Source organism: Propithecus coquereli, unplaced genomic scaffold (assembly GCF_000956105.1).
Source record: "Propithecus coquereli isolate 6110/MARCELLA unplaced genomic scaffold, Pcoq_1.0 Scaffold171, whole genome shotgun sequence".
NCBI lineage: Eukaryota > Metazoa > Chordata > Mammalia > Primates > Indriidae > Propithecus > Propithecus coquereli.
In genome coordinates, this window is record NW_012141747.1 from 5,822,725 (window position 1) to 5,842,639 (window position 19,915).

Consider the following 19,915-nt stretch of genomic DNA (forward strand, 5'->3'; position numbering starts at 1 on the left):
AATAAAGGAAAAAAAACCAAAAATGGTGAGGGCAACATAGCAAGACCCTCTCTCTACAAAAAATAAAAATAAAATATTAGGCTGGGCGTAGTGTATCACGCCTATAATCCTTAGCACTCTAGGAGGGCAAGGAGGGAGGACTGCTTGAGCTCAGAGCTCAGAGTTTGAGATCGTCTCTACTAAAAATAGAAAAATTATACTAAAAATAGAAAAATTAGCCAGATGTCATGACTCACACCTGTAGTCCCAGCTACTCAGGAGGCTGAGGCAAGAGGATTGCTTCAGCCCAGGAATTTGAGGTCGCAGTGGGCTACCATGACGCCACTGTACTCTACCCAGGCTGACAAAGATTCTGTCTCAAAAAAAAAAAAAAAAAAATTAGCCAGGCATGGTGGTGGCACCTGCAGTTCTAGCTACTGGAGAGGCTGAGGCAGGAGGATCACTTGAGACCAGGAGTTCAAGGTACAGTGAGCTACAGTGGGATCACTGCATGCCAGCCTAGGTGACAGAGTGAGACCCCTGTCTCTCGAAAAATAAAAAAATATCTAATGCTAACTGCCCCGAGTTGGGAGACAGAAGCAGCGGGGAGGCTTGTCTTACTTTTAGGGAGGCTCAGCCCCCCACGCCTGCACTGACTCCTCGAGCCTGTCTCCAAGCATGTAGGAGCACTTTCATGACTCACCTAATGAGGGAAGCTGTGTAAACTCCTGGTGGCCAAAGACCGCTTACTGGCAGAGAAACTGAGGCACAGGGTGGGTGGGGAGGGAACCATGCATCACACTTGAGGCCCCAAACTCTGCTCCTTGGTCCCTGACCAAACCAGCAATACACATGTCATCAAAGGAGCTCCCTGTCCATCCTGCACAGCTGGAAATCTGAGCCCTGATGATGGTACAACACTCATTTTTCTTTATGCCTCCTCAGTGCCTCAGAATTCATTCTCTCCCAAACCTGAAAGGTATTCATTCACTCACATATTCACTCAGTGACATGCCACTGAGGCCTCACTATGTGCCTGCTGAGAGCCATTCTAGGGGCTGGAGATACATCAGTGAACACAACAGAGTCCTGCCCTTTGGACCTATATTCCCGTGGTGGAGACAGAGTGTTGTATCAACACAGTAAATCAGCAAACTACACTAATGCTGGAGTGATGCAAGCTACGAGAAAAAGGAAAATTAGCATAGGGTAGGGGGGAGATCAGGAAGATGCAGTGGGATGGAGGTGCAGTTTTAAAGAGGGTGGCAGGAAGGCCTCACTGACATGAGGGAAGAGAGAGCGAGCCTTCTAGGGAAGAACATTCCAGCTGGAGGGAACAGCCAGGGCAAAGGCCCCAGGGTGGGAGCACCCTGACATGCTTAAGAACAATAAAAACGCCAGTGGGGACTGCCAAATAGTCACCTACTCATCTGTTCATTCACTCGTTGTTCAACAAACATCTACTGAAGACCCACCTCTTTGCCAGGCACTGAGTGATGCAAACACTCGAGAGGCACAGCCCCTTACCCTCAAGAAACTTATAATGCTGCAGAGAAAGCTGGGAATAAAAGGGCCCTAAAAGAGGATTACACCAGGGCAGGAGGACTCTGGCAGAGTAGGCTCAGGGCCTTCACACAACTTGGGCTGGAGGAGGGTCCAGGAAAGACCCTCAGAGAGATGCTGGGCCAGACAGTTGCCCCAGCCCTGACTTCAGTGCTGCTGACAACAGTGGCTGTGCTAACCTTGCTCACTTGTCTTTCTTAGTCAAAAAAAAACCTTTCAAACACCAGACTAGTAAAGAAACCCTTTTAAGTTGCAGATGTACACTAGGTGTTTGCCATGTCCCAGGCGGCCTCTGACTAAAAAATGTGGATGCCAGATGGAAAGATCTGGAAGAGGCCACACTGAGAGGAACCCGGAGTGCAATGACTGGTGTTCAGAGACCTCTGGGAACTGGGGGAAGTGATGGCGTAAAGCCCCAGGGCCTGTTTGTTAGGGGCGACCGTCGCATCACACTCACGTGTCCAGGGCGGCCTGCTGCACTAGGAAGACTGCGCCTGCTTTTCCACAGCATCACCAGCACCCCCTCCAGGGCTTGGCCTCAGGCTACCGGCCTCTGTGCAGTAGAATCTACCGTGAATCTGAAGAGTTCAGCTCAGCAGAGCTCTGGCCTAAGAGATGCTCGCTCTGTTTTCCCAGCTTAATGAAAGGGCATTTCTTCACAAGACTGAGCCCAGAAACAGCCCAGGAGGCTCCCACCCAGGAAAGCTCAGGCCTGCGGATCAGGGATGGGAAGCCTGGCTAGGTCAATCCATACTGGTTGGATCCGGATCCCAGCTGAACTGATGGAACGTGCTGTTGGTGTGTCACAAGCAATAGTCCTAAAGACTACAGAGGTGGCAAGGAGGAAGTGCCCTGGAGAGTCCTAATCAGGTTATGACCACACACCATGGGAGAAGTCTTCAGGCCCGAGGCTTTGGGTGAGGGTGGGGCACAGATCCTCACTGCTCTTCTGTCCCCGGCTCAGGTACCTGGGAGAAATAGGTTCCTGGGCCTGCACCCCCAACTCCCCAGTCTCTGCCACCAGGCATCTATGTCTGTCTAGTCTCTGCAGCGAGGCCACTTCCCTGAGGCTCTCTCCCACTCTGCCTTACATTCCTTAAGTCATCCTCAGCTCCAATGCTGAGATTCAGTCTGTCAAACTTACCACGGAGGGTACCAACCAGGCCACCCTGGCCCTGACCCCAGCATCTTTTCAGACCAAACCTGGCAAGGCCAGCTCCTCCCTCCCCCACTCCAAGGCTGTCCTCCACTCTCCTCCCAGCTAGGGTCCTGAAGTCCCTCCTAGCAGCCTCAGCCAGTAGGAGCTCTACTGGTCGTTGGAAACCAAGCTGGGATGGTGTTTGAAAAGCAAAGTCCCCAGGTTCAGGATGAGATCCCCCCATTCCTTTCTGCCTCCACACTTCCTTTGGCCTAGGAGGGTTCCACTCCATAATTGGCTTGTTTACTGCCACTCTGAGGGCTTCTGAGTGGCAGAGCTGGAAGGAAAGTTTTGTGGGAAGTAAAGAAAGGAGTGTGTGCCCTGAGCTTTGAGGCTGGTGAGTAAACTCTCCCAGTGCCTCTCTACCTGAGAACTGGCCAAGAACCCAGGTGAGAAAAAAACACAAGGCAGTGCAAGGCCAGTGGAAGATTCCCAGGGGACCACAGGAGGGAAGCTTATGTTTTGGCGCCTGGGAAAGACAGAATAACCAAAACTTAATCTGCCTGCTTCTGCTGAATAGCTGAAAGTGTTACTTGGCACTGTTCTGAGCGGAGAGCCAAACGTAGACCTCCCAGTTCTGCTTCTGTGGGCTAGGAGATCTAGTGACATCACTCCCCTGCTCAAAAACCTTCCACAGCTTCAAGCTTGAAGCAAACTTATTGTCCATCACGGGGCCCCAAACTACTCTAGTCTCTCTCCCACTGACCACTGACCAGCAGAACCAACGTGCCAGCTAGCTAAGCAGGACCACCTGCTGGGTCACAAGCACATCCTTTGCTTCCCCACTCAGGTTCTCTGCTTATGGGGTTCCCTCTGCCTCAAGCATCAAGCCTCTCCATCTTTTAAGGCTCCCCTCAAATGCTCACTTCCCTGTGACAGCTTCCCCAGCCCCTTCCTCATCTACCCCATACTCTAAATCTCCATCGCCTTGCAGTTGGCCTCTTTTCAGGCATTTGTGTTACTCTTCGCTGCTTCAATAGCTCCCCAAGGCCTTGCTGTAGCCCTCCAGATGAATGAGCATGTCTTATTCAGCTTTGATTCAGCAGCAGCACAAAGCACAGTCCCTGGCAGTCGGCAGACGCTTACGAACTGTTTCTACTGCCCCAAATAGAGTTCATCTCAGGGGCATGGGAAGTGATGGGCAAAGGAACATGAGGAGTCACGCAAACAGAACACTAAGCTCAGGAGACACAAAATACACCAGAAAGGCCGGGCGCGGTGGCTCACGCCTGTAATCCTAGCTCTCTGGGAGGCCGAGGCGGGTGGATTGTTTGAGCTCAGGAGTTCGAGACCAGCCTGAGCAAGAGCGAGACCCCCGTCTCTACTAAAAATACAAAGAAATTAATCGGACAACTAAAAATAGAAAAAATTAGCCAGGCATGGTGGCGCATGCCTGTAGTCCCAGCTACTCGGGAGGCTGAGGCAGAAGGATCGCTTGAGCCCAGGAGTCTGAGGTTGCTGTGAGCTAGGATGATGCCACGGCACTCACTCTAGCCCGGGCAACACAGTGAGACTTTGTCTCAAAAAAAAAAAAAAAATACACCAGAGAACAAGAGGTGTCACAAAGAAATTTAACCAGGGAGTTGCGTCAGACCTTACCCTTCTTGAACTCCTCCAGCATGGCATCCAACTTGGTGTCATGGAAGACAAAGTGCACTGGGTGGTTATAGAAGCGGGTGATGGTCTTGAGGGGGGTGCAGTCATCAGGGTCCACAAAGGCCAAGTCTTTGACGTAGAGAATATCTACAATATTGGATTGCTCATCTTCAAACACTGGGATGCGGGTATAGCCACTTTCCATAATCTCTGACATCGTGTTGAAGTCCAGGATGGCATCGCTGGGGAGCATGAAGCAGTCCTGGAGCTGGGTCATGACGTCCTCCACAGTTTTGGTCCGTAGTTCCAGGGCACCCTGGATCATATTTAGCTCCTCTTTCACGAGGTCATTATAGGGCTCTGTCACCTTCAACATCTCCATCAGCTTCTCCCGATTGTAAACAGTGCGAATCTCCTGGCCCAGACAAAAGTCCAGGAGCTTGCTGATGGGAAAACTGAGGGGAAAGGTGAGTAGCATAAAGAATTTGGTGAGAACAATTGTGTTGGCTCCTACAGCCAGCCCGTGTCGGGAGCACAGGGACTGAGGTACGATCTCCCCAAAGATGACAATGCCAATGGTGGAGGAGGCCACCGCCATGAGGCCAGAGCCAATGAGGTTGTCCAGAAGGATGGTGAGAGAGGTGTTGACCAGCACGTTCCCCAGGAGCAACGAGCAGAGCAAGTAGTTGCCCTTGCGCCGGATAGGCTCAATCTTGCGGGCATACTTTCTTTCCTTCTCTGTGCCACAGTTCTGCACAATGCGCAGTTCCATGGGGTCCAGGGCCATAAGCCCCAGGTTGAGGCCAGAGAATATGCCCGACAGCACTAGCAGCACCATAATGAGGACAATGTGCAGCCAGAGGGGCAGGAACCTCCCAGCCTCTTCCACCATGAAGAGCAGCGAGTCCTTGTCTGTCCACTTCAGCCAGGGCCCATCGGCCCGGGCCCGGGTGCACAATGCATACAGCTTCATGTTCTCGCTCCTCCGGAGGAACTTGGTGAGCACTACCAGCACGCCGGATGTGTTCCCGCGGCTCACGTTGACCAGCTGCTGCACGACCAGGTCCTTAGTGAGCTCCAGGCAGTTGGTGGACTTGCGGGCGGTCTCCGCGTCGTCCACCTCCGTGAAGGAGATCAGGTTGCTAGAGATGTTGCCCAGGCTGTGGCCGTACAGCCTCAGGTTCACGGTGCTGCCCTCGGAGACGAAAATGATGCCATCCGGGTTCATCCCACACGACTTGTTGCAGCTCGCCAGCCTCATGCCGACGATCGCGCCCGGCTGGGGGCTACCCTGGCCCCGGGCCCCCTGCGCCCACAGCAGCACCAGCAGCACCAACGCCGCCAGGAGGAGGCGCCCTCGGGCCGGCCCGCCGCCCGGGTGCCCGCCCCCGCCCACCGGCGCCATGTTGCTGTGGCTCTGCGGCCGCCGCTCCCCGCGCCCTGCCGCGCGGCCCCGCTCGGCACCGCAGCTCCGGCCGCTCCGCCGCCGCTGAGCCAACTGCCCGGGCCGCGGGCCTGACGTCAGGTCAGCGCCCCGCCCGCCCCGCCCCGCCGACCCACGCCCCTCATTTACATTGGAAGCCCCTCCCCGAGGCCGCGGCTCGAGCACCCGCCCTTAAGGGAGTCCGGGCACTTAAGGTGGAGCGGCGCCGCAGGGCGGGAGCTGCCTCCGGGTGTACGCCCCGCCCTCCGCCTCCACGCCCTTCCCCGCGTTTCCCCGGTGCTTGCGGGGGCCCGCTGTCTCCTCCGGAAGGTGGTCTCCTCGCCGCGCGTTCCTGTTCCGTGGCTTGTAGGGTCTCACACGCTCGGCTCCTTTCCTGTCCCCAGCAGTCTGCAGCTCAGCTTGGAGCCCCTCTTTGCAGGCACGGCGAAAAAATGCTTTTCCTAATTTTGAAAAAGAAAAAGGGAACCTGAGGGCTTAGGCTGGCATTGCAGCCTGCCTCTTGGAGACTTTTCTGGCCTCCTCGCTTCTGGGGTTTTTGCTAACCCTGTCCCAAGGCCAGAAGTAGGTTCCCCCAACCCCAGCCCAAGGACGTCTCCATCAGCCAGTGGCTGCCTGCCTGGTGTGGAAGGCAGATCTGGGGAACTAAGGTTACAGAAGGGCCAAGTTCTGGCCTAGGCTTATCCCCTGCCACTTCCATTTAGGCACAATATTTATTGAGCACTTACTATTAATATGTGCCAGGCTCTTGTGCTAGGCTCTGACAATATAGCAGTGAATAAGCCAAAGTTGCTGCCCACTGGAGTTTACAGTCTAGAACAGAAAACAGGTGGTAAACAAGTAAACACATAAATAATATTTATTTAATCCTCCCAACAACCCTAAGAGGTAGGTAGTATATTATCTCCATTTTACAGTTGCAGAAATTGAGCTGAGGCACAAATCCTGGTCCCTCCAGATTGTCACCTCTCAGTCTGTTTCTTCATCTGTAAACGGGGGTAAGAATGATGATACAGCACCACCACACTGAGCTTGTGGGAACTGTTAGCCTAGACGTTGAACATGACAGGACAACTCTTTGTGAATATTCTTTGGCTATGTAGTAGTAGTTGTTGTTGCTACCTGCCCTTCCAGGACCAAACCCCTAACCCCAAATTGTGGTGACTAGCCAGCTGGGGCAGCAGCTTGTGGAAAGGAGCTGACAGGCGTGGCAGCAGACCTAGCCCTGAAATGACTGCTTCCTGGACTACCTCTGTGTCAATCCACAACTATGAATCGAGCACCAAGCACTCAGGTGTGTGGGTAAGATCGCAGCTGCCCGCCCTGTGAGGGGGAAGGAGATAGACAGACAAACATCCTTACAATAATTGCAGAGGTGTGCTGAGAGGATCAGGTACTGGGTTGACCCATGGGTCTCAGAACAAGACTTTTCCCAGCTCTGGAGACACAGAATCCACTTTACTCTCTTCCTGCACCAACGCTTGTGTTTATTTTTATTTTGGTATACTGTCTGCTAATAAAAGCAACAATCAGTACCAACCGGAAAGAGCCTAAACAGAAAGGAACAGTCATACAGTGTTGTGGGAGGAGGAGTGGTGGTGGAGGAGCCTGATTCAAGAAAGCCCCATTAGCAGGGGTCGAGGGTTCTGCAAACCAGGCTGAAGAAGTCCCTTGCAAGTAAGTGCCTCACTTCACAATGAATGTCCAACAAGCCACTTTTTCAGGGAACAGGAGTCCCAGGATGGGCACTGGATAAGACAGAACAAAGGTAGAACCTTTGACTGTTTCCACCTTGTCTCCACCAACCAGGAAGAGCCACCTGCACTGCCTCAAAGCAAGGGCAGTTCAGGAAGGCTTCTGCACAGCCCTCCTCAAGTCTTCTAGCGAGCTTTAGCACCAGTGCCCTCCTCCACCACTTAGAAACTTTCCCATTCTATTATCGACTGACTGGCTATTTTTATTTTGCCCTTTGCTGTCTGCACTCAGCAGCTCTGTACATATGCATTAAATCTCATGGCAGAAGCCAATGAAGGGAAGGAAAAATATGTTTTTGAGATACTTGGGTTAAAAGTGGGAGCAATGGTGAGGGTCTGCTAGGAAGAAAACATTCTTGGTTAAAGTTTAGTTCATCATACCCATCCATGACTGCATTGACATGCATGATTAGGTGAATAGAGCAGATCCAAGGAAGTAAAGAGATGAAATTCATCTCTGCCCTTTTTAGGGCCTGTGATCTAGCTGGGATGACAGAACTTGCTCTGCAAAATATAAATAAAATATAACTCAAGAGATGTCAGAGGAAGCACATGGGGCCCTAGACTGTAGTCCAGGTTTAGTCGCTGCCAGCTTCATCCCTGCTTAGGACAGCTATCCTTTCCACATCTGCCAAGTTGAAATACCCCTCCTGCAGAATTGTGGGGACAACACGGAGATAGGGGGCCATTGACATGCAGGGTCAGGAAGCCTGTGGCTCCCCTATTAACCATGCTGTTAGAATGGTAGAAAGCAAACCTGCCAGCAAGAAGCCTCTCTCCTTTGGGGGGCAGGCGAAAACATGTTTCTCAGAGGGGTCCTGCCCGGTGACCCCTGAGCATGTAACAGCACTCTATTCATGAGGTCCTTGGACCTGACCAGTTCTTTCCGGGTGTAGACCCTATGGCAGCATGTACACACCTCCTGTAATTAAGCACACTCCTTTCTGGTCCTGTGCAGGGAAACAGGCTTAAAGGCTTATTGCCCCTTCGCTTGTTCCTGGCATCATGCTGACACTGGGGATCCGATGATAAACAAGGATCCTGAATTAGTAACCTGGGATCTAATTTTCCCAGGCTGGCTTCTTAGCCCTCTTCACCTTCTGGGTCTCCAAGATGGGGAGCTGCTGGCAGAGAAGCTGCCCTTCTGCTGGTGGTGCTCAGAGCCTGAGGCCTGCCGTGGCCTCACTGGGCAGAGTCCCTCAGGTGTACCCTGGGCCCTAGGTTTGGAGAGCTTGGTTGGGGCAGTGGGACAACTTTTCAAGGTTAGCCACAGGCCATCATCAATACATGCAGTGGCCTGTTCACCAGCTGTCCATAAATCTACAATAACCTTGAACATTTGCAGGATACATGCATGCCATTGTCTCAGGAAGGAAGGAAAAGTCACCCTTCTACAGAGGGACAGAGTGAGCATAGAGTTAGCTGAGGTGGTGCCTTGGCTCAAATCCCAACTCAGGTCATCCCAGCAAGTAGGGATGTGAGGACGTGGATGAGAGGATGTCATGATTTCTACCCGAGACAGACACTTCATTGAGCCAGAGGAGGGGGTAAGAATATCCGGTCAGTGGATCCAGGCCACTGAAAGGATGAACCTCTGACAAAAGGTCGAATGCCAGAGCAACAAAGGCAAAGGGGGGTTTTTTATTAACTGGGTATGTGGGCTTCGAGCCTCCCCAGGCCAAAGGACAAATTGTTCTCCTTCGGGGGCAAGACTATGGGAGGCAGGATGCCCCACCATGGAGGTTCAGCACACTGATTGCCCGTGTGACCTGGGACTCTGGGACATTCTTGAGTGCTGAGAGAGAAGACACCTGGTAAGTACTTCACAAGTGCCTGGTCCATGGGAAGAGCTCAATAAACATGCTCGATAACCACGATGATGACAGAAATGCTGCTTTAGAGGACACTTGCAAATTTCCTTAGCACCAGTGTGCCTCTCCATCCAACTGCAGCCAGTCTTCTTGCTCTTTACTTTCCCTTTCCTCTAGAGGGAGAACATCAGTAAAGGATGCTGGGGGAAGAAGGGACACCTAGGACTATGCAAGACCACATCTGGATCCTTGGACCTCCGTGGTGAGGGAAGAAAGGAGGTTGGGATGGAGGTGAAGGCCGGGGAAGTGAGCCTGGTAGGGGCTTTCACAGTGCAAAGGGGTCAAGCTGAAAAGGCTGTGCAAGTTAGGGAGAGAGGCAGCCTCTCACTCAGCATCGGAGATCTGGCAGGTCCTCAAAGCAAGGCCTGCCAGGGAAGCCCCTGCCAGTACCAGGGTCCCAGCAAAGAGTCACTCTTTTATGCTGCCTTCTGTCCCCAAGACTGGCTACCCCAGCAAGCTTTTCCTTCTGCCTCTGAAAACAGACCCTCTAAAGACCCTTTTTTATTTTAAGAGATTAACTATTAATCACTAGAGCAAAACAGGAAAGAGCAAGATAACAAACACTAAGTATTTACAAAGGCTTAAGAACAAAGTGCTTGAAGTTGTCACAGTTTCTGACCCTTTTTCTGAGTTGGCAAATGGAAAAAGGCTATAGCAGAAATGTCAAGGGCTCTGTCCCTTGCTAGATGTTGAATTGCAGCAAGGTGCTTCATTTCTTAGGGCTTTGGTTTCTCCATTTTTCACCTGGGAATCAAGAGACCCTCCTCACCATATCGAAAGGACTGCGTGAGCCAGATTTGCAGAGCGCTGTTCCATTAATGTTAGTTCCTTTCACATTACATCTCATTCATTTATTCATTTGTGTATTTTTATATTTTTACTGGGCTTCTAAAATTGCAAAAGTTATACATGTTCATTGCAACAAATTCAAATAACACAGAGTGTATAAAGTAGAAAACGTAAGTTCTCCTCCCCTCTCATCCCAGTGCCCAGGGATTGTTTTTCTGTGAAGTATTTCAGAAGTATTTCACCACCGTCTACTTTCTTCATTATCTTCTCTTCCCTACTCTGGGCCAGAGGCCATTTCCCACTGGGTTGAGAGTCCCTCAAGGACAAAAACTGTGTCATAGTCATCTCTGTATCCGAAGTGCTCAGTATTCCATATGTATTTATGGGATGAATTAGACTTCCGTAAAAAGGGGTAGGAATAATACTGTAGGGGTGGGGGACGGGTAGGATATGAGGAAAAAGCACTTAGACAATGGCTTCATATGTAAAATTACAATTCTGTTTCCAGAGACTGTATTTACCCCTTGATATCATTTCTGTCCTATTCTACTTATTTTTTTAAAAAAAGGCCCGGCATGGTGGCTCACGCCTGTAATCCTACCACTCTGGGAGGCTGAGGCAGGAAGATTGCTTGAGTTCAGGAATTTGAGACCTGCCTGAACAAGAGTGACATCCTGTCTCTACTAAAAAATAGAAAGAAATTTGGCCAGGCGACTTAAAATATAAAAAATTAGGCCGGGCGCGGTGGCTCACGCCTGTAATCCTAGCTCTCTGGGAGGCCGAGGCGGGCGGATTGTTTGAGCTCAGGAGTTCGAAACCAGCCTAAGCAAGAGCGAGACCCCGTCTCTACTAAAAATAGAAAGAAATTAATTGGACAACTAAAAATATATAGAAAAAATTAGCCGGGCATGGTGGCGCATGCCTGTAGTCCCAGCTACTTGGGAGGCTGAGGCAGGAGGATGGCTTGAGCCCAGGAGTTTGAGGTTGCTGTGAGCTAAGCTGATGCCACGGCACTCTACTGGGCAACAGAGCAAGACTCTGTCTCAAAAAATAAATAAATAAATAAATAATAAAATTTAAAAAAATATCTGGGCCAGGCATAGTGGCTCACACCTATAATCCCAGCACTTTGGGAAGCCAAGACAGGAGGATCACTTGAGACCAGGAGTTCCAGATCAGCCTGAGGAACACAGTGAATCCAAAAATTAGCCAGGTATGGTGGAGCGCACCTATAGTCCAGCTACTCAGGAGGCTAAGGCAGGAGGATCACCTGAGCCCAGGAGTTCAAGGCTACAGTGAGCTATGATTGTGCCACTGTACTCCAGCCTGGGCAGCAGATCGAGACCCTGCCTCAAAAAAATAGATAGATAAAGATTTTTTAAAAATCTAGTCTTGACCCTACTAAAATGATTTCTTGACTGATCCACTATTTGAAAAATACCAGTCTCATGTATCACTCGTGAGCATCCCAGTGGAATTTCCCTGGAGGCAGCCTACAAGGACTGGTGGGAGTTAGAATGCTCTCTGTGTAAGTGGCACCCACACCCACAGTACATGGCACAATCCACATGTGGCAATAAATCACCAGAGGCATTCCATAAGGCGAGTTCCTGACTCCCCGATTTCATCATGCCCCAGCCCACCAAGATATCAAGATAGGCTTTGAGGTCTCCATCCTCAAGCGTCCAGATTTATTTCCTTGGGCTTGTCCCAAACAACTGCCGAGGCACCAAATACCTGTAAGACCTCTAGCGACCAGCTCATCTTGCTGGGCCCCAGGTTCTTTATCTTTAACATAAGAGGACTGGATCAGATAAACAGATTCTATCTCAATTTAAATTCTTGGATGTATAATTCTTCCTGGGCAAAAAAGGAAAGAATTGTAACTGATTTCTCGAAGGTAAAGGCAAAATCAGCAAAATCAGATGTAGTGGGCATCTGTTGTTTTGATCTGTCCAGCTTCCTGTCCTCTTTCTTACAAGGAATGGTACCTCCCCTTTTTCTGGGGACCTGTCCCTGCTCCATTTCCAAGGGTTCTGGTGGGGATGGGCAATTGATCAGGCATTGACAATCAAAGTACCTCTGACCACAACAATCAACCTAGGGTGGGCAAGGGACCAAGAAGCGTCAATCAGGAGTCTAACCTGGGCTTTTATATAAGGGGAAGTTCCCTAAATGGAGATTATAGAAACCTCAAGCTGTCTGCTGCTATGTCCCCTCTCTCTGCTGAATGCTGTACTTCTGTTCAGCTTCACAACAGCCCTGTAAGGGGCAGGGTAGGGGTACCATTAGTAGTCTCATTTTCCAAATGGAGATTTGGAAAGGTTAAGAAACCTTTTCAGGATCACACAGAAATGGATTTCGATACTATTCAAAGCTGTCTTGACTCTAAACCTTTGTAACCCCTGCACTGCGCTGCCCCCCTAAGGACTCGGGTTAAAGGAACAGAATTGCGACCAGTTTATTGAAGAATCTCAACTCAGTGGGGCCTTAACATGACATGGTTTTATTTCTTTTCCATTCAAAGCTTTTAACCAATTTCTGCCAAATTTCTCTTTCCCCTCTCTTCTTGAGGTCTTGGATAGATTCCATAGCCTTATGGCCGGGCGCGGTGGCTCATGCTTGTAATCCCTAGCACTCTGGGAGGCCAAGGCGGTAGGATCGCTTGAGGTCTGGAGTTCAAGACCAGCCTGAGCAAGAGTGAGACCCTGTCTCTACTAAAAATAGAAAAAATTACCTGGGTGTAGTGGTGTGTGCCTGTAGTCCCAGCTACTTGGGAGACTGAAGCAGGAGGATCCCTTGAGCCCCAGGAGTTTGAGGTTGCTATGAGCTAGGCTAATGCCATGGCACTGTAGCCTTGACAATACAGCAAGACTCTGTGTCAAAAAAAATTAGATTCTATAGCTTTAGTATGACTTTTAGTATTAAAAGCTCAAGCAGGTCCATTAAAAACTGCCATCTCATTTCTGATTTATGTCACCTCTATCCCCTCCCTACAATCTGTCTCCAGGTTTGAGAACTAGTTTCTGTTCCAGGGACATGAAAGTGGGAAAGGCTTTGATCAGCCTTTTGTTTCTCCAAATGCTGCAGTTGGTTGGAGGGGGGAATATGTTTGCGTATGTGTGCATGTGTCTGGTGTTGAGTAGAGTAGATCATGGGTTGGTTCTGGGATACTTCCCCCTTCTTTTTCAGGGTCTAACTTCTCCAGTGTTGGGGCCTGGTAGGAACAAGAGGGGAAGAAGGGTAATTTCTCTTTACTTAATCTCCCACGGTTTAACCCCCTGTCCCTTTGTGCTTATTGCTGCTTGACTGAGTGTGATTTGTGTACAGATATTGGACTCTTGAGTGGGAGGTTCAGCTCAGCTCCTGTCCTTGCCCCAGTTTCTTGTTGTTGGGGTACTCTTTGCTGTCAGGCAGCCCCTTTTGGGTGACTCCACCCAAGGTTGTAGTATAGACCATTCCACTGCCAACTCCTCTCTCTCTGCCCCAACTCTCTTTCCAGTTCTTTCCTCACTGTGCCGTAGGAGTCATGGGGAAAGAGCAGCAAATCCACTGCCTGAGCAGAGGTCTGATCATGGCATGAGGTGCCAGTCTCCCTTCTTGTAGGAGCCCCCAAATTTTTCTTAGAGTGCCCCCTTCATGTGACTTTGAGAGATATGTTAGTATCTATTGCTGCATTACAAATTATCCCAAACTCAGTGGCTTAAAACAATAAATTATGTCATAGTTTCTATGGGTCAGGAATCAGGAAGCAATTTAGCTGGGTGGTTCTGGCTCAGACTCTGTCATGGGTTGCAGTCAATGTTGGCTGGGGCTGCAGTCATCTGAAGGTTTAATTGGGGCTGGAAGACCCACTTCCAATCTCACTCATCTGGCTGTTGGCAAGAGGCCTCAGTTTTTCACCACAAGGACCTGGCACATAGGGCTGCTCACAACATAGTAGCTGGCTTTCCCTAGAGTAGGTGATCCAGAAGAGAGGAAGACCAAAAGGGAAGCCACAATGTCTTTTATGACCTAGAATCAGCAGTGTCACACCACTAATTCTTCTGTATTCTATTGGTCACATGGACCAAGCACAATACGTGGGAAAGAAATACACAAGGACATGCATAGCAGGAGGCAGGGGCCATTTGGAGGCAGCCTATTACAGGAAGTGAGGGAAAATCCTCTTTGCTGGGCACTGATCCACTGATAAATTTCCCCAACCCCCAGCAGCTTCTCTTAAAGACTGAACATTTGGTTCACTGCAGGTTTGTTTTGTTTGTTTTTTGTTTTTTTTTGAGACAGAGTCTCGCTCTGTCGCCCCAGGTAGTGTGCAATGGCATCATCATAACTTACTACAACCTGAGTCTCCTAGGCTCCAGCGATCCTCCTGCCTCAGCCTCCCAAGTAGCTGACACTACAGGTGTGTGCCACCATAACTGACTAGTTTTTCTATTTTTTGTAGAGACTGGGTCTCACTCTTGCTCAGGCTAGTTTTAAACTCCTGGCCTCAAGCAATCCTCTCGCCTCAGCCTCCCAAAGTGCTAGGATTACAGGCTTGAGCCACTGAACCAGAGACCCCTATCTTTACAAAAATTTTTTTTTTTTTTAATTAGCCAAGCATGGTAGTGTGTGCTGAACTCTAGCCTACACAACACAGCGAGATCCTGTCTCTAAAAAACAAAACAAAACAAAAACCATAAGATAAATGACAAACTCCTCTGATCAAAACCTTCCAGGGACTTTCCATTTCTTTCAAAGAAACACCCCAAGTCTTGACATTAGCCTACAAACTGAAGAGTTGGTCATAATCCAATTAGGGAGGGACAGAAGGTTTTTAGTGGGGAAGTGATGTGATGGAAACTAAAAATTTGGAAAGTTAATTGTTGGGAGTCTGTTGGGTAAGTGGGGTGGGGGAAGTCCAGCAGAGAAGCTGCCATCGTAATCTAGATGTGAGGGGACAAATCACAATTAATAGAAAAAAAGCAGCTCCCATTCATTGAGTGCTATGTCCAGGCACTGAGCTCTCCATTCCTTACCTTGTTTCAATCTTTATAGCAATTCCGTGAGGTAGGTATTATTATTATTCCCCTTTTACAGATAGAAAAACTGGGTCACAAAGAGGTTTAATAACTTGCCCAAGGTCATGCAGCTAGCTAGGCAAGGCCAACAAAGCCGAGTATTGAAATCCAAACCTGTCTACCTCCAATGTGTTCCAAGTTGTCATTTTTTTTTCTTTAAATTACTATTTTTACTTGTTTGGCTAATTTCTTTCTATTTTTAGTAGAGATGAGGTCTTGCTCTTGCTCAGGCTGGTCTCGAACTCCTGAGCTCAAGCAATCCTCCTGCCTCGGCCTCCCAGAGTGCTAGGATTACAGGCGTGAGCCACCGCGCCCGGCCTAAGTTGTCATTTTTATTAAGAAATGTTGAAACCAAGGAACGTTGTAAAAGTCTTCATGATAGAAGATAGAAATCTTTTTTTAAAAAAAAACCCCAGCGATGTGTGAGTCTAATTGTTCAAAGAAATACCAAGTAGAGTGCAACTTTAAGAAATACAACCATATTTTTATAATTGGGCTCCTTTCTCCAGTTTTTGTCCATCAATTTTCAGTCTAACCTTAGGTTCCTGGCTTCACCCCAGAGCCAGCAATCCTCTATCTGACTTTCGGAAATTGCCTTCACCAGGGTATCTCAGGACTTTGAGCCAGGTTAACTTCAAAAGTCCCAGGCTAGTTTCCCTAGACCCCGCAGCTTCCACTCCTGAAGAGCCTGCCGTTCTGACAGCCATGTGCACTGCCTGCCGCGCACAGCGTGTATGTCCCAGCTTCATCCACGCCTCCCTTGACTTCTGCCGTGGCTGCAGCTCAGCTTTACCCACGCATGTCCCCACGCTCCCCCATCTGTTAGTCTTCCACCGGCAGGAGGCATGTGAGGAAAATTATATCCACCAAAACCTTTTCTTAGCTGTTTGAACTTCGAAGCTAAGCTTATGCTATTTCTAATTATAAACCCCAGTGATAGGATCTGCACATTACTCACTTCTACCCTGCTCTCTAGATCCTTGAGCAATATCCCCAAATCAGCCAGTGGCTTCTCTTTCATTTACAAATCTACTTCTGGCACGTGTGCTTTCTTCTAAAGGGACCAAACCCACTCTCCCGGAGCACAGTTCAGAACATGAGCAGGTGTCATAACAAAGCTTCACATACAATAGTAATGTGTATACTGTTACTTACAGCACTCTTTAGGGTCTACAATGGGCATGTGCTCCCTTCATATGGTCTTTGATTTCATGAGCTCAGCAATCCAGTGTGGCAGGTTTCATCACACTCACTTTACAGATAGAGAATTTGAGGCTCACGGAGTTTAAGTGGTCTGCCTGAGGATATACAGTAGAGCTGAGACAACTCGAATATGCCCGAGTTCTCCTCCCTCACCCCGCCCCATGCTGCTTGAATCTTCTGCCCCAACTCTGTGGCCAGCAGGCATCTGGATCCCTAGAGGCAGCCCCTAATTCGTGGGAGTTCTGCTGCTTCATCAAGCCACCACTGCAGATCTGAGATCTGGTCCTTAGGATATTGGTTTTTATCAATTCACTGATGGATAAACAGATTGGGGAGGATCAGTCAGGTAACTACATGATAAACCCCAATGCATACATTTCTTAATTTATACTGAGAAATTAGATTGCTAAGAGGTCTAGAATGTTAGCCTGGAAAGCCTTATGAATATGCTAGGAGAATAAGGTTGATTTGAATAAAGTTCAAAGGAGACTGAACACAGGATACTTAAAAATACTCTCTCTCCTGGACAGAACTGACACAACTCTGACATATTTTCATCCCTTTACTGTTCTTTTTCTAGATTGCAGACTCCTCTCTTTAGTTATGACATTATATTGGATGGGTCACAATGAACTTTACTAGATTATAGTTAATTACAGTTTTCATTCCCTTGGGGAAATTTAAAAAACACCACAAATGCATACCCAGCATATTTCCTAATCATCTCCAGGGGAGAGTTTTAAAAGCCTTTTATTATGGAAACTCTCACACATACATAAAGCTAGAGGGAGTGCCACGTACCCTGTACCTGTGACTCAGCTCCAACAGTTCAACAGTTATCAACATCCTGCTGGATTTGTTCTCTTTTGTCATCTGTCTTACCCTCCCTCACCACACACACACACACACACACACACACACACACACACACACACACAATTTTCCCCCAGAGTGTTTTAAAGCAAATCTCTAAATCTTATCTCTAAATTCAAGCAGGTGTTGGAGCCTGTTTGGAATGTACTCTATGAACTGAGAACAAATGTCCTAATCTTAAATCCCACCACACCAAGTCATTGGGAGGTTGAAATGAGATACAGGACATGAAAGGGCAGTAGTTCTGAAAATTGGGCTGCATATTAAATTCTCCAGGAGGGATTTCAAAACCAAATCCCCAAACATATTGACTCAAGTGTCTGGGGATGGAGCCCAGGCACCTGTGTATTTCAAAGGTATCCCAGGATATTTGTTGGGAGGCCAGTATTAAGAAGTCACCACCAGGAAGTAGCTGGCTAGTTAGTGTTAGAGCTGCTGTCTTCTACGATCCAGAGTCTGCTTGGAGAACTGGAGGTACAGAGTGGTAGGATCAGTCAGCTGTAACTATGGGGCTGAAGATGGACCTAATCCTAAGGCCCCATTGGATCCCTGAGGAGGGATGGATGGTCATACCTGGCCCGGGAAGGGCTGATGTTAGGCCCTGCTTTTGGTCTGGGCGTAGGGGTAAATCTGAATGCAACAGCAAGGTTTATAAGTGAAGGACGGGAGGGAAAGAGGAAAGGATGGCCTAAGAGTCTGCCTTGGAGCCTCTGTCACGGGTTGAGGGACATCTGGCTTGAAGGTGCTCCTGAGTGGAGGTACCTGTTAGGCTTTTTTTTTTTTTTCTATTTTTTTCTTTTTTTGAGACAGAGTCTCACTCTGTTGCCCTGGGTAGAGTGCAGTGGCATCATCATAGCTCACTGCAACCTCATACTGCTGGGCTCAAGGGATCCTCCTGCCTCAGCCTCCTGAGTAGCTGGGACTACAGGCATGCAATGCACCACTATACGCGGCTAATTTTTCTATTTTTTTGGTAGAGAGAGAGTCTCCCTCTTTCTCAGCTGGTCTTGAACTCCTGAGTTCAAGTGATCCTCCTGCCTTGGCCTCCCAGAGTGTTAGGATTACAGATGTGAGCCATTGTGCCTGGCCGTGTTTCGCTTTGAAGACAGGAAAGTGGAAGAATCACCTGGAACTTCTAGAATGCACAACTTACGTTGTATTTTTGAGGTCCTAGATCATAGGAGATGATTCCATGGAGAAAAACGGAACTACCAGGTAGTTGAAAGGATAGTAGGTCAAGACCTGACCCAGCTTTCAGAAAGCGCCTCTGTATGTGAGTAGGGCAGTGTTGTAGGGGCCTGACTCCTTGTTCTCTTTCCCTCCACCACCCCTCAACAACTTGACAGTGTTGAACTAGCTGCACCCTGTGCTTCTGGAAAGCAGCTATGGTAAAGAACTCCCCAGCTGGGCGTGGTGGCTCACGCCTGTAATCCTAGCACTCTGGGAAGCTGAGGCAGGAGTACTGCTTGAGCACAGGAGTTCGAGACCAGCCTGAGCAAGATGGAGACCCTATCTCTACTAAAAATAGAAAAATTACCCAGGCGTGGTGGCCTGTGCCTATAGTCTCAGTTACTCGTGAGGCTGGTATGTAGGCTGTAGTAGGATCTTCCTACTCGTGGTAGGAGGATCACTTGAGCCCAGGAGTTGGAGGGCCCCACTGCACTCTAACCAGGGTGACAGAATGAGACTGTCTCCAAAGGAAAAAAATAAAATCCATCCCCCTTTTGTGTTTTAAGAAATGGCTAATCTTAAAGGACTACCCTCCTCTACAATATTCTAAGATAAGACCTACTCTCACCCTTCCTTAGTGACTCAGATAAGACCCTCTCCATCCTTCCTCATGATGACTCCCTTGCTTACCTGCCTCTCTAAAACCCCAGGTCTCCTTCCTTTTCTCTGATACATTCCTCATTAATGAGCATCCTCCCTATTGCAACAGTCTGAACAAAATTACCTGATTTATTGTCCAGTGCATCTTGCCTTTCACACTGTTCTCCTTTATTCCCCTTTTCTTCATCTTAAAGAATTTTACAACGAGAGATTTGCTGATACTAATTATCAGAAATCCAGCTGACAGGTCACACAACACTGTGAATGTACTTAATGCCTCTGAACTGTATACAGATGGTCCTCAATTTATGATAATTTGACTTATGATTTTTCCACTTTACAATGGGGTTGGTTTATCAGGAGATAAACCTATGGTAAATTGAGGAGCATCTGTACTTAAAAATGGTTAACATGGTAAATTCTATTTTATGTGTATTTTACCACAATAAAACAATCCAGCTGACAGAGAAGTACAATGGAAATAACATTATTCAAAACAATTAAAACCCTTACTATGTGCTGGGTGATGAGTTGGTGGTGGGGAAGTAGGTGGGGCCTGGGGTAGGAAATGAGTAAGACCTACTTCCTGTGGCCCTAGAGCTCCCAGTCTTGCTGGGGAGACAAACCCTCTGTTAATTGAACTACATAATTCCTCGTGACACACATCATAATAGACATGTGTACAGCTTGATTTGAGTCAAATTGCAAAGGACCTTGAATGCTACACTAAGGAGTTTGGATTTTTTTTTTTTTTT

General features: G+C 48.5%; 1 protein-coding gene across 1 annotated transcript in view; it reads right to left on the reverse strand.

The window, feature by feature from the left end:
* CNNM4 (cyclin and CBS domain divalent metal cation transport mediator 4) overlaps nucleotides 1-5,741 on the reverse strand; it is a 37,147-nt gene extending 31,406 nt beyond the window's left edge. Inside the window, exon 1 of the mRNA XM_012641988.1 lies at nucleotides 4,340-5,741. Within this exon, the coding sequence (XP_012497442.1) occupies nucleotides 4,340-5,741 (1,402 nt within the window). The remainder of the gene's footprint in view (nucleotides 1-4,339) is intronic.
* Nucleotides 5,742-19,915: the final 14,174 nt, after the last annotated feature.